At 44.4% G+C, this 14,157-nt stretch overlaps 2 protein-coding genes across 2 annotated transcripts in view; both read left to right on the top strand.

Moving 5' to 3' along the window:
* Nucleotides 1–2,781: 2,781 nt before the first annotated feature.
* Nucleotides 2,782–14,157, top strand: part of POC1B (POC1 centriolar protein B) — a 108,948-nt gene continuing 97,572 nt past the window's right edge. Inside the window, exons 1-2 of the mRNA XM_068970361.1 lie at nt 2,782–2,796; nt 3,469–3,553. Of these exons, the coding sequence (XP_068826462.1) occupies nt 2,782–2,796; nt 3,469–3,553 (100 nt within the window). The remainder of the gene's footprint in view (nt 2,797–3,468; nt 3,554–14,157) is intronic.
* On the top strand, nt 4,145–5,881 carry GALNT4 (polypeptide N-acetylgalactosaminyltransferase 4). Its single transcript, XM_068970360.1, has one exon. The coding sequence runs from the start codon at nt 4,145–4,147 to the stop codon at nt 5,879–5,881; it is 1,737 nt and encodes a 578-aa protein (XP_068826461.1).

The raw sequence follows: 14,157 nt of genomic DNA, 5'->3' as shown, positions 1-14,157 counted from the left end.
TCCACATCATGTGGGATCTTCCCGCATCAGGGATCAAACTCATGTCTCTGGCATTCGCAGGTGGATTCTTTACCCCTAAGCCACCAGGGAAGCCTGTCACCTGGGAATCTCTTTTAACTAAGAGACTTAGAGAAAAATCCATACCTAAAAAATTTCTCTCTTTTTTTGAGCTAGTTTATACATCTCCAACTTTTTCTGTTAATCTGCCAAACCCAATATTAGATATATCTTGACTGTGAGAAATTTTGAGGTCCTCAGAGTTTTCAGAATTATTATGTATTTTATTATTTTTATTGTAGTCAGATAGACATAAGTATTACCATTTTAACTATTTTAAGTGTACAGTTCGATGGCATTAAGTATATTCACAATGTTTTGTAACATCACCACTATTTCCAGAACTTCATCACTTCAAACAGAAACTCCACATCTGTTAAACAGTGACTTTCCATTCTTCCTTCTCCCCAGTCTGTTCTATGAACCTCCATTCTACTGTCTGTCTCTATGAATCCATATCATCTGTTAAACAATTACTTTCCATTCTTCCTCATCCCCAGTCCATTCTATGAACCTCAATTCTACTGTCTCCATGAATCCACATATTTGAGGTGCCTCACTAGGTGGAATCATACTGTATATGTTCTGTGTTTGGCCTCTTCACTTAACAGAATGTTTTAAGGTTCACCCACGCTGCAGCAGGCTTCCCTGGTGGCTCGGATGGTAAAGAATCCGCCTGCAATGTGGGAGATCTGGGTTCAATCCCTGGGTGGGGAAGATCCCCTGGAGGGAAGGCATGGCAACCCACTCCAGTATTCTTGCCTGGAGAATCCCCATGGACAAAGGAGCCTGGCAGGCTACAGTCCACGGGGTCAAAAAAAGCTGGACACGATCGACTCAGCACCACATAGCATGTTGCAGCATGTATCAGAATTTCATTCCTTTTTATGACTGAGTAACAGTGCATTGTATGTATCACATTTTACTTATTGACTTATCTGTTGGATACATGAATTGCTTCCACTTATTTGTTATTGTGAATAATACTGCTATGAATATTGGTGTACAAGTATCTGTTCCAGTCCCTGTTTTTAATACACTTGGGTATATACCTCAGGGTTAAATTTTTAGGAACTGCTATATTTCCTTTTACGTTCCCACAAGCATCCAGCATTATTTTTTTAATATGTTGGTCTCTTTTTTTTTTTTTTTCTTTTAAAGTCAAACCTGGACTGGGAATAAGTAGCAAAGCTTAGAGTCCTGCCGCAGTTTGCTGATAAGTTGCTAGTATCAACAATCTTGACACATCACCTCCTAGACTAGAGTGATGTTTCTCAGTGTACACAGCTGAGACTCCCAAGGCAATCACCTAAGAGGCTTATTATTAATACATCTGTAGGGTCCTTGATTCCACTTCATATATGCTGAATCAGCATCTTTGAGACTGAGGTCCCCTAAAACCATCATTATGCATGCTAACACATGAAACTCAGAAACCTAGATTGTTGAGTTCTCAAAGGTGGGGAAAATATCTCAGTCACTTTTGCATCCCTCACTGCCAAATATCCTGGAGATATTCAACAAACATATACTTGAACTAATATTTCAGTCTAAATTTGCTTGATTGCTATGTACAGTATTCATTACAACCAAATTCAACGAGTTAGAAAATCTGTAATAGTGTAGTATGCCTTTCATTTGTATAGACAGTGTATCTTACCAGCTGTGGTCTATTATCCCATCTTATGCTGCCAAGAATCTTTATGCTACATGTAACTTTCAGCTGAGTCCTTCAAGCTTTGTAACAGGGTAAAAAAGGATACGGACTTGGAACTGGAAGAGCTGTCTTTGTGTAACTTTTGATAATTAAATCAAAATGTCTAAGAATCAAGTTTATAATCTCTAAAGGTCGGCCACATTTCCTATCAACTTCGCAGCGTTGCTGAAACTCAAATGATATTCTATGTAGGAAAGTCTACTGTAGCAATGACTATAGTTACCATGTGGCCGGATAATTGAAACAGAACAAAAAATATGTTTCTAAGTCTTCCTAAAGACCTCAAATATGCTACTGTATCAATTTGCAGCTCTAAAGCACAGGCAAACGAGACTGAAACAGAAACACAGCAGAAAAACCTTAAATGGACGGAAAACATTCGTTCATTCATTCATCACGTTTATCCAGCATCTACATTTATAACACTCTGGGCGTGTGTGAAAAATAGTGATTAAATAAATTCAAGTCGGTCCTCCAGAGATTTACTTCTTTTGTGTATATTAATAAATAGCAAGCCGCCTCATTTCAGATCAAACTGTCTTCCGCATCAAAAAATAAGCTGTGCGGGCGGGACCTGCTTCAAATTCGCGCGCGCTGTCTCTTTAACGCGTAATAGAATTCTGATTGCATCGATCACAGGTTCCTTACCCTCTCCCAACCATCGGTCTCCTACCTATATCGGTTACTACCCTCCTTCTGGTATCAAGCCGGGGTGAGCTCAGGTGTTAGCAAACGTTGGCTTTGATGTGTGACGACACCTGATCCCCGGGCGTCCGCCTTGCCAGGTGGCGGAGGTCCGGCTTTTCGCGGCGCGGGCGCAGCCTCGGGGCTCGGCTGGCCACGCCTGGAGCGCGGGGTTTGACTGGGGCGCCGTTGTTGTAGTGACCGGGAGGCGCTGCCGCTCCGGGCGGACGGTTCCGGGCACCGCACGGTCCCCCTTCCTACCCCGCCCCCTCCCTCCCCCCGGTTCCCTCTGCGGGCAGGAGCCGGGAGCTGAGCGCTCCCCCATGGCCTCCTCCCCGGTAAGGACGGGCTGCGGTGCGCCTCCCTGGAGCCGGTCCCGCGGGTTGGGGAGCCAGGTCGGGGCTACACCCGCACCTGGCGGGGCATGGAGGCAGGAGTCCTCAGCCGAGTCCCGACCCGCGAGCTCCGCGCCCCTCGCCCGGGGGCGCCCGTGACTCATCCCTTGCCCCTGGGGCACCGGGAGCGCCGAGCCCTGGCGGAGCCCCGGGCGCTCCTCCCCGAGCTCCGACCGGCCCGGCGGCCCCATGCTCCCCCACCCCCGAATTCTCTTAGGGTTTCCGTGGAGCGCCTGCGTCAGAATCACGGGGGAGGTTTTTGAAAAGTACCGAAGCCGGGGGGCTCCGCCTCGCACCTGCGACCTCGAGCCTGCGGGCGGGGCCCCGGAACGTGCATTTCAATCGCTCTGCCCAGGTGGTCTCCGGCGGGCGCCCGCTTCTGGGCAGCGCGAGCGGGGATTCCGCCGGCTCTGCGGGGGGAGGCTGCTGCTCGGCGTACACCCCAATTAGCTGCGGCCGCGCGTGCTCGTTCGGGGTGCTGCTGCTCCCCAACAACCCTCCACCGATGTGGCCGTTCCCGGGCCGGCTCCCGCAGGAGGGGACCGCGCTCCTCTCCGACCCCCCCACGTTCGAGGTCTGCACCTGCTTTCAAAACTTGACAAATTTCCTTCCCAGGAGGACCCGGTTCTGGAGCGTTACTTTAAGGGCCACAAAGCTGCGATCACCTCCGTGGACTTTAGCCCCAACGGCAAACAACTTGGTAAGTTTTCTTTTTTTTTCTTTTTTTGTGATGAGACGCTCAATCGGTAGGATTGCCGCCCGTCCACGCTGAGTCCCCGGGAGCATCACGACTGAGGACCTATATGGGTAGAATCGTGTGGAGAGCGGCCGAGATGCAGTTGGAGCGGGAGTGGACCCGAGTCCGGGGTCACCTTGGTGCTCCCGCCCCCGGCCCAGCAGAGTCGCCCACAGGCCTGGGCCCGGGCCTGGCCGACCACTGGCGCGAACTCGCCACCAGGGGGAGGAAGAGGGAAGGGGAGGGGTTTGTCCTCTGCCCGGGGAGGGTGGGGTGTTGTTGGCTGTAGAGTTTGTGAAAAGTTGTGAGGCAGGCAGGAGGAAGTGGGGAGAGAGGAGTTGGGGCTGCACCGGAGGCCGAGCCCCGCGGAGGTCCCAGGTGACCCCCAGGAAGCCCCCGCGACTGCCGAGGAGCCGAACGCCTGCATGAAAAGAGGGACCTGCTCGGAAGTTCGCTCCTACCTGAGCCCGGAGCTCAAGCGGCGGGTCCCGCAGCCCTTCCCCTGCGCGCGGTGACTCTGGTGGCCGCGTCCGCGCCCCAGCCATGAAGATCCGGATGGCCGTAAGGTGGACGTGGGCACGGAAAAGCTGCCTGCTGCTGGCTCTCCTGACAGTGGCCTACCTCCTGGTGGAACTCTCCGTCTCCACTTTCCATGCCTCCTTACGAGCCGGCGGTGCCCGGGAACCGGGGTCAAGACAGCTCTCAGAGCCGGGGAAGAAAGCAGTGGATTTGTCTCGACCGCTGTATGAGAAGCCCCCTGCAGATTCCCGTGCCCTTGGGGAGTGGGGGAAAGCCAGCAAACTCCAGCTCAGCGAGAGTGAACTGAAGCAGCAAGAGGAACTCATTGAGAGATATGCCATTAACATTTACCTCAGTGACAGGATTTCCCTGCACCGCCACATAGAGGATAAAAGAATGTATGAGTGTAAGTCCAAGAAGTTTAACTACAGGAGACTTCCCACCACTTCTGTCATCATCGCTTTCTATAACGAAGCCTGGTCGACTTTACTTCGCACCATCCACAGTGTTTTAGAAACTTCTCCTGCAGTCCTTCTGAAGGAGATCATCTTAGTCGATGACTTGAGCGACAGAGTGTATTTGAAGACACAGCTTGAAGCTTACGTCAGCAATCTGGATAGAGTCCGCCTGATTAGAACAAACAAGCGGGAAGGGCTGGTGAGGGCCCGACTGATTGGGGCCACTTTTGCCACTGGCGATGTCCTGACTTTCCTGGATTGTCACTGTGAGTGTAATACTGGTTGGCTGGAGCCACTTTTGGAAAGGATTCATAAGGATGAAACAGTGGTCATTTGTCCTGTTATAGACACCATCGACTGGAATACTTTTGAATTCTATATGCAGACTGGGGAACCCATGATTGGTGGGTTCGACTGGCGTCTAACATTCCAGTGGCATTCTGTCCCCAAACATGAAAGGGACAGGCGTAAATCAAGAATTGAACCATTCAGATCGCCCACCATGGCCGGAGGACTGTTCGCAGTCAGCAAGAAGTATTTTCAGTACCTTGGAACTTATGACACTGGGATGGAAGTGTGGGGAGGTGAAAACCTGGAGCTGTCTTTCAGGGTGTGGCAGTGTGGAGGTAAACTGGAGATCCACCCGTGTTCCCACGTGGGCCACGTATTCCCTAAGCGGGCACCATATGCTCGGCCCAATTTCCTGCAGAATACTGCTCGGGCAGCGGAAGTCTGGATGGACGAGTACAAAGAGCATTTCTACAACCGAAACCCTCCAGCAAGGAAAGAAGCTTATGGTGATATTTCTGAAAGAAAATTACTACGGGAAAGGCTGAGGTGCAAGAGCTTTGACTGGTATTTGAAAAATGTGTTTTCTACTTTGCACGTTCCAGAGGATAGGCCAGGCTGGCACGGAGCTATTCGCAGTATTGGGATCTCTTCTGAATGTTTAGATTATAATGCTCCTGACAACAACCCCACAAGTGCTAACCTTTCCCTGTTTGGGTGCCACGGTCAAGGAGGCAATCAATTCTTTGAGTATACCTCCAACAAAGAAATAAGGTTTAATTCGGTGACGGAGTTATGTGCAGAAGTTCCCGAGCTAAAAAAGCATGTGGGAATGCAAAATTGTCCCAAAGATGGGTTTCCTATCCCAGCAAACATTATTTGGCATTTTAAAGAAGATGGAACCATTTTTCATCCCCACTCAGGGCTGTGTCTTAGTGCTTACCGGACACCCGAGGGCCGGCCCGATGTTCAGATGAGAACTTGTGATGCTCTGGATAAAAATCAAATCTGGAAGTTTGAGACATAGATGAGCATACTTTGATAAGTGCTTTGGTCCTGAACTGACAATAGCTTCAGGGGAGTCAGCCTTCAGAGAGCCTCAGTGAAGATTTATTTCATCAACATTCACCCAGTGGTCATCTGCAAGACCTCTGTAAAAGCGGCGGAGCGTTTTGGTTAAAAACAAAACAAAACAAAACAAAACACTGAAACTGGGTAAACAGAGAGCTGTTGTTTAATATTTCAAAGTGCCTTATTTTGGGGTTGTTTTATTTAAGAGCTTTGTCAATATGTTCTCTTACTTCTTAAAGAAGTTGACTTGACTGTGACTTGAGATACACAAAACATTTAAGTGCCAGACTTAATCTTAAAGAATATAAAAGTCCAAGCAAAATGAGGGATGATTTATGTTGATGGGTAAGTTCACGGCACATCTCATTAAAAAGAAAAAAACAAAAAACTCAGAAATGTGCAGTTCAAGCTGTTGCTATTTTTGTTGTACATAGAATTTGAATTTCCTTTAGTCAGCACATGAAATTTTAGGTTTTATTTAGTTTTTTTATTCTAATTTTCTGTTATTCAAATAGAAATCAAGGAAAGTTACTCTTCAGGAGAAAGGCCTGGGTTAGTTATCTTGTCACTGGATGTAAATTGGAATTGAGTTTAGAGGTCTTCCTAACAGACAGACATCTCAGAAAAATATACCCACATCTGAATGAAATGGGAATCATTTACATTCCACACTTTGTGGAATTGAGGGGATTGAGCTATTAGACTTAACTGCTCTATGTTGATACCTCAGATCGCTCTGATTTTGTAAGCTGTCCTCTCTGTGAACTTGTTTGTGTATATGGGGTATTTTCTGATTGCACTTCATTAAACTTTGAATGTATCAGAAAGGGACTCATTCAGAATACTGTGCTTCTCTTTGTTAATGCTTAATCACTTAAAGTAAACGCTTAATAATCGCTTAAAATAAACACAAGTAGAGGCCAACTGTGTTTACTGAAACTTGTGAACTCAAAGTGAGTCCTGTTTGACAAAGTCAGTGCAATTCCTACAGAGTTCTTGCTGATGAGGACTTTTAAGGGTTGATTTTAAGATTTTCCAAGGGGAAGGATAGCCTCTGCAATGGTGGATGAGGCCTTACAGCTTCTTTTCTGCACAGAGTCCCAGACCTGGCGCCTAGATAGCTGTCAGTAATTGTGGGTGAATGAATGACTGGCTGAATGAATGGCTCAGCCAAACAATGTGGCGTTGGTCAAGTCATTTGATTAAATGACTCATTTTGGGCCTCAGTTTTCTCATCTGTAAAATGTGGGTGCTGGAGCAGGTCTTGAAGATTCCCTCCTGCTCTGGAATGTCCTGCTTGTACATTCAGTGACTGTGCAATCTCTACAACACTTTTATCTCCTCCCTGCTAATGTAGGTAATGTTGTTGAGGAACGGTAATTCCAGGTATGAAGCTGGGAAAAAGAAATGGTTTTTGAAAATTAAGTGAGCTGAGCTCAGCTGAAGTGGTTTTTTTTGGATGGAGTGGAAAGTTGTGGCCAGTGTTTGTATTCATTTTATTTTGGAAATTGCTGAACCAATTTTGTTTTTTATTCTTTGATCTTTCAAACTCTGAAAGGAATCTTTTGGGTTAAGAATGTTAACATTTTCTAAACTAACTTATGTGAGAAGTAAACCTATTTTTAAAAAGTTACTTTTACTGTTTTTATTCCAGTGTTATATCCAGAAATCAATCACAGGCTGAATTCAGAATTAAATCTTAACTGGTTCATTTTGCTGTAGACTGGTGAAAAATGCATGCTCCATAAAGGGTCAGTCCACAGTACTCAGAAGCTGTTTTTGGTGTCTACTTGACTACTTGGAGAGTAGGAACTTGGCAAAACCTAAATTTAACAAAAGTTTTTAGAATAACCTTTTCAAGCAGTAATATTGCTTTGTAGATTTTGTTTCTCTTTTGTTTCATAAAAGAAAAATGTGTTAATAATTTTCCATATGTTATGTAGCAAAGAATTGTTTAGATTCTATGTGTCATGTGCATGACCTTGGGTGTAATTTAGGAAAAATTTGTAATAGTGCTCGGAATTCATTCATTGGCAGCAGATATTCTACTGAACCCACCCTCACCCCTTACTCAATCTGCCTTTTGGTTTTTTAAAAATCACTCTTCTCTTTTTATTTATTTTTGTTTGTTCTTCTTGCATGCTCAGTCGCTTAGTCATATCCAACTGTTTGTGACCCCATGGACTGTAGCCCTTCAGGCTCCTCTGCCCATGGGATTTCCCAGGCAAGAATACTGGAGTGGGTCGCCATTTCCTTCTCCAGGGGATCTTCCCAACCCAGGGATCGAACCTGTGTTTCCTGCATTGGCAGGTGGTTGTTCTTCTTAGCCCCCTATCAGATGGGAGTGCTAAGATTGATGTATTCTAGCTGTATTTATTGGAATTATTTTTATCCTAGAATCTTTCTGCTCTCATCAAAAGAAAAAGGGAGCATTGAAAAGTAAAGCACTGAATTCTTTATTTACCTTTTGCCTAAATTGCAGGGTGTGACCCATTCATCTTTTTATAAGAAATTTTAGGCTCGTGTTTTATTTATATCAGTAATTCAGAATAAGCGGGTGGTTCATTCTTCATAATAATGTAGGTAATAAAAGAATGAGATATTTACATTTTCATATGTAGGCATTTCCAATTTAATTCCTAAAACACACTGTAAAACTACAAGGTATATTTGATTTCCTACTTCTAATTTATTGATACCAAAGCTCTTTTGCTATATATAATTAACAGATCTTTTAAGTTAATTGACATGCTTAAAAAGTGTTATAAAAATTTGGTAGGCAAGAATTTCAACTTTAAATGATCATTGGCGACTGAACTGAACTGATGTTATTTAGTGTTCAATTCTGTGAATAGGTTGACTCTCTAAATAGTCATTTTTAGCAGCCATTTAAAAACAATGATAATCTAGTCATCTACAGAGTCTCTATAACTCAAAATAACTTGTTTGTAAAAGAAAATTTGTCTCTGCACCCAGTAGTAGGCTCTTGAGTATTCATTATATGTCAGCAAATAAAACTTTTCTAGGTTGATGGTAGGTTATTTTTCAGTTGTGTAGTTGATTTAGGGTCTCAATTTTAGTTAATAAAATACTTAGTTTTGACTTGTTTGTCCTTTCGAATTGATGTTTTAATAATATTAAATGAGCACAAAGAATGTTGAGATTCAGATTAATCTCTTTTGAACAATGAAATTTTTTGGTGTATGATGAGCGATTTCTGTCCTTTTTTCCTTTTGTTAATGATATTTGCAATATTGATTAAGACATGTAAAATAAAACATATGCCTAATTATTTTTGCAAACGGATTCTGATGGTTTTAGTCTCTGGGATCACTCTTTCTATGTACACATTTACAGCTGGTAATAGGAGTAAGGTAAACTTATCGTTTTACTTATTTGACAAATGCAGACAGTAGAATATTTAAAAAGTTGAATTCCATGTCTTATTTTGCAAAGTGTCATTAAGTAGCAAGGATTCTTTAGTGGTTCTAACACTGTTCATGCGCTAAAGTAAAGTGAAGTCGCTCAGTCGTGTCCGACTCTTTGTGACCCCATGGACTGTAGCCTACCAGGCTCCTCCAACCATGGGATTTTCCAGACAAGAGTACTGGAGTGGGGTGCTGTTGTCTTCTCCAGAGGATCTTCCCCACCCAGGGATTGAACTCAGGTCTCCCAAACTGTAGGCAGACACTTTACCTCCTGAGCCACCAGGGAAGTCTTATGCATTAACTACTCATAAACAAACTGGAAATGATCAGAAATCTCCAGGACAAATTGGGAGCACTATAAAAGGAAGCAAGTGGACACGTGGGCACATTAACACAACATTAAAAACCCTGGGCCAAAAACAAATATGTCTGTCCTGTAAACTGCATAGCGTCACACTTCCCTCAACCTTCTGTCTGTATTACCCTGTCCCTAAGCACAATTCCTGTCCACCAGTAGTATCTTTCTTCCTCTTTTAGTAATCCTTGCCAAACACCCTCCACTCCTGCTAATCCCTGGCATGACACACTGCCTGAGCATCGCCAGTCTCAGGACTCGGCCTTATATTTCCGGTGTCTTGCAGCCTTATTTAAGGTATGTGTAGTCAAGTTGGCTTCCCAGGTGGCTCATGGTAAAGAATTTGCCCGTCAGCGCAGGAGACACAGTTTACAAGGTTCGATCCCTGGGTCGGAAAGATCCCCTGGAGAAGGAAATGGCAACTCACTCCAGTATTCTTGCCTGGAGAATTCCATGGACAGAAGAGCTTGGAGGACTACAGTCCACAGGGTCACAAAGAGTCAGACACGACTAAGCATGCATGCACATAGTCAAGCTAAATATATTTTCACTGATCTTTTGGTTTTTTCCTTTTATGTATAGTTTAAAAACTTACCCTCAACATGTGTGTTGTGATCTTCCTAGTAAGGAGTGATAATAATCTTGCTGGTAAGTTTCTACGTGGCTGCAACCCTATGCAAATCATTTCATCTCTCTGTGTTTCAGTTTCATTAACATTTTAAAAAAAAAGACTGGAAAATCCTTAAAGTCAGAACATTAGTGGTTGCCAGGGCCTGGAGGAGGCAGGAATAGAGACTGATTGCTCATGAAGGTGGATTTTTTGGAGGGTGTGATGGTGGTGGTGAGAATATTCTGAAATTAGATGGTGACCGTGGTTGTACAACTTTGAACAAAACACTGAATTGTACACTTTAAAAGGATAAATTTGTGGTATATGAATTGTATCTCAATTAGAAAAAAACAAAACTTTAGGGGAGAAAAAGTGGCTGGGGAATTTCACGTGTCTCGGAAAAGACTGCTCTTTTCTCTGTCCTTCAGTGGATGGGGCTGGGGAATTTCACGTGTCTCGGAAAAGACTGCTCTTTTCTCTGTCCTTCGGTGGATGGTGGTTTAGTCGCTAAGTCATGTCTGACTCTTGCAACCTCATGGACTATAGCCTGCCAGGCTCCTCTGTCTGTGGGATTCTCCAGGCAAGAAAACTGGAGTGGGTTGCCATTTCCTTCTCCAGAGGATCTTCCTGACCCAGCTTTCAAATCCGGGTCTCCTGTATTGCAGGCAGATTCTTTACCGACTGAACTATGAGGGAAGCCCCTCCGTGCATACTGGACTTTAAACCAACCCAGTAGTATTTGTTGTTAATGCTTGAGTCATGCTGTAATTCAGCATAATTAAGGAAGTTAGATAAATCTGTGCACCTCCTAGCTTAGAATTAGGCTACAGGTAGAAATTAGTTTGTACTGGAGTTTTTTCTCTAAAAGTTCAGAAAAACCTCAATCAATCCTTTTGAACAGGAAATAGAGATTATTATAAAAAGTGAAATGAGTTCCAGACAGAGTATATAGCTGTCTGTGGCAGAACTGGAGGCTAGAGAAGTCCTAACTCTAGTAGTCGGGTACTGCTTTTCCTTTTCTGCCCAGCTTGATCATTTCTAGGCTGGCTGGGCAAGGATGTCTCCTGTGGGCCAGCAGTGTCCTCCACTGCCTGACCATCTTTCTAACTCATTTATCTATACTTATCTGATCCTCTTTCAAAAAGGAATAGGAGGTATTCTTCTTACTTTTTCCTTTTTCCTTAATTTAGTTCTGCTGTTTGTCAGGTGCTATCCTATGCTTGGGTGTTTATACAGAAGTGTGCAAAACAGATGTGCTTCTTACAATGGTATGAAGAATTCGTGGTCCAGTGATAGACGCAGAAATTAACACGTAAGCACAAATCATGTGCAGATACAACTTGTGGTGAAGAAAAGGAACAGGGTTCTTTGAAGGATGGTAACTGGGGCAATATACTAAAGTTTATGGGGGTCAAAGAACATTTCTCTCTGTGTTAGATTCAACTCAAGGCCTGAAGGAGGAGCTAGCTAGGCAAAGACTAGAGGCAGAATTTGTTGTTGTTTAGTCACAAAGTTGTGTCCAACTCTTCTGCGACCCTGTGAACTGTAGCCTGCCCTCTGTCCATAGGATTTCCCAGGCAAGAATACTGGAGTGGGTTGCCATTTCCTTCTCCAGGGAATCTTCCCAACCCAGCTATCAAACCGGCATCTTCTGCATTGGCAGGCGGATTCTTTACCACTGAGCCACCAAGGAAGCCTGGAGAGAGATTAGCATAAGCAAAAATTCCAAGTGGGAAAGAGCTTGTCCTTGATCAAGGAGATAAAAGAAGGCCTGGATGGGTAGAGCCTATAAACAACAGGCTCTGGGAGGTGAAGAAAGCTTCGAGACGTGTGGTTGCAGGGCAGGCAGAAGCAGCTCACTGAGTCTTTGGAGGCTGCAGCGGGTTAAACGGCGACCCTCCCGAAGATGTGTCCCTGTCTTGATGCCTGGAACCCGTAAGTGTGACTTCATTGGAAAGAAAAGGTCTTTGCAGGATTTGAGCAGAGCTCCTCCTGAGCTGCCTGGGTGGGCCCTAAATGAGACATACAGAGAGATAAGAGGAGAAGGTCACAGGAAACCAGAGGCAGAAATTGCCAAGGAGATCCTGAAGGCACCAGAGTCTGGAAAAGGCAAGGAATGAATCCTCTAGAGCCTTTAGAGGGATTGTGGTCCTGCCAACATTTGGATTTTGGATTTCCGGCCTCCAGACCTGTGAGAGAATCAATTTCTGTTGTCTTAAGGCTCCAAAGTTACGGTCCTTTGTTACAGCAGCTGCAGGAAACTAAGACAGAAGCCATGTTTTAGGCTTTTGTTCTGAGACTCATGGAAGTCTGTTGAAGGATTTTAAGGGAGAGAATGACACAATCTGATTCACACCTCAAAACAATCACTGTGGTTTCTATGTGGATTGAACTACTGTGAGTAGAAAAATCAGTTAGGAGCCATTATAGTAATATCAGCAGGTGATGGTGCTTCAAACTAAGATGGTGGTCTTCAAGCTAGGGTTACTAGCATATGAATAGCGTTTAAAGTCATGGAATAGATAAAGTCACCTGGGAAAAACAGAACAATGAGGGCAAATGGCCCGTTTCCAGGTGGCTCAGTGGTAAAGAATCTGCGGTTAATTCCCTAGTCCAGGAAGATCCCCTAGAGAAGGAAATGGCAACCCACCTCAGTATTCTTGTCTGGGAAATCCGATGGACAGAGGAGCCTGCCAGGTTATAGTCCATGGAGCTGCAAAGAGTCAGACACGATTTAGCGACTGAGTGTGCACACATACAAAAATCTCCAGCCTTTGAGTCAGAAGGGGAAATAACAAAAGAATCCAAGAAGGAATGGTTAGAAGAATAGGAGGGAATGCCCCTATAGCAGGGTATTATGAAAGCCGAGGTGTAGATAGAGTAGGGTAAAAACGTTGAAAACAGAGAATATGTTAGTCATTAGAGAGAGTGGGGGAGGGAATTATTGCAGAATTGAGTGCCACCGAGCAGTGTAGACAGGTCCCTGTGAAATGAGTAGTCTTGAATTTGTATTGTTCCTGGTCTTCCTTGGAGTGTGTCTAGCAATTCTGTCACAAATACAGAATTTGTGTACAGTCCAGAAAAGGCTGAGTGACTGAGATTTTGCCAGAGGAATTTGAAGGGAGGGAGACAAGTCAAAGGACTGAATATATGTGCAAGAAAGGGTTTATAAACTGGGCAAGGAAAAAAATGAAGACTACAAATTGGATAATGAAATGAAGATAGTGAAAGAAAGCCTCAGTGGAGAACGCAGGTCAGTGCATTGGAGTTCTGGATAAGATAGAAGCTGTGAACAAGCAAGCTATAAGGAAAGCATGTTGTTAAGGATAGTAGGTTTCAGTTAGTAATCAGAGGAGTGTTGGCGCTGCTTGTGATAACATCCAGGGTGTGACCACCGGCACAGGATGCTGAAGACACATGGAAGAAAAGGTCTTCAGAGAGGCCTGGTTGTCCCGTTGATCCCAAATGTTCTTCACTACCTCACTCTGCTTGGCTGGTTCCTTTGTGTCCTTCGTAACTCCATTTAAAATCCCACTGATTACTTCACCTGAATTAAGTATTCTGTGCCCACAAAAAATTCTCATTTGACATCCTGCTTTTATCATTCATGCCTCTTAGCACAATTTAAATTGATACGTTAGCCTTGCTTGTTGACTTGTTGCCCTCTTTTCTGCTTAAATTGAAGCTCCCTGTTTAGAGATTTTTGCCTATTTTGTAACTCAGGACTCCCCCCACCCCAGCCACCCTGCCCTTACATGTGGTGGGGCTGAGATATCTGTTGAGTGAACTAATAATACCAAGACTTGGAACAGAGAGGACTGTGACCTCAGGTAGGTGAA

Source organism: Capricornis sumatraensis, chromosome 4 (genome assembly GCF_032405125.1).
Source record: "Capricornis sumatraensis isolate serow.1 chromosome 4, serow.2, whole genome shotgun sequence".
NCBI classification, from domain to species: domain Eukaryota; kingdom Metazoa; phylum Chordata; class Mammalia; order Artiodactyla; family Bovidae; genus Capricornis; species Capricornis sumatraensis.
This window is presented reverse-complemented; position numbering and strand designations above follow the sequence as displayed.

Bases quoted from the DNA above. Each gene is read 5' to 3' on its own strand.
- GALNT4 (XM_068970360.1), top strand. From the start codon at position 4,145: ATGGCCGTAAGGTGGACGTGGGCACGGAAAAGCTGCCTGCTGCTGGCT.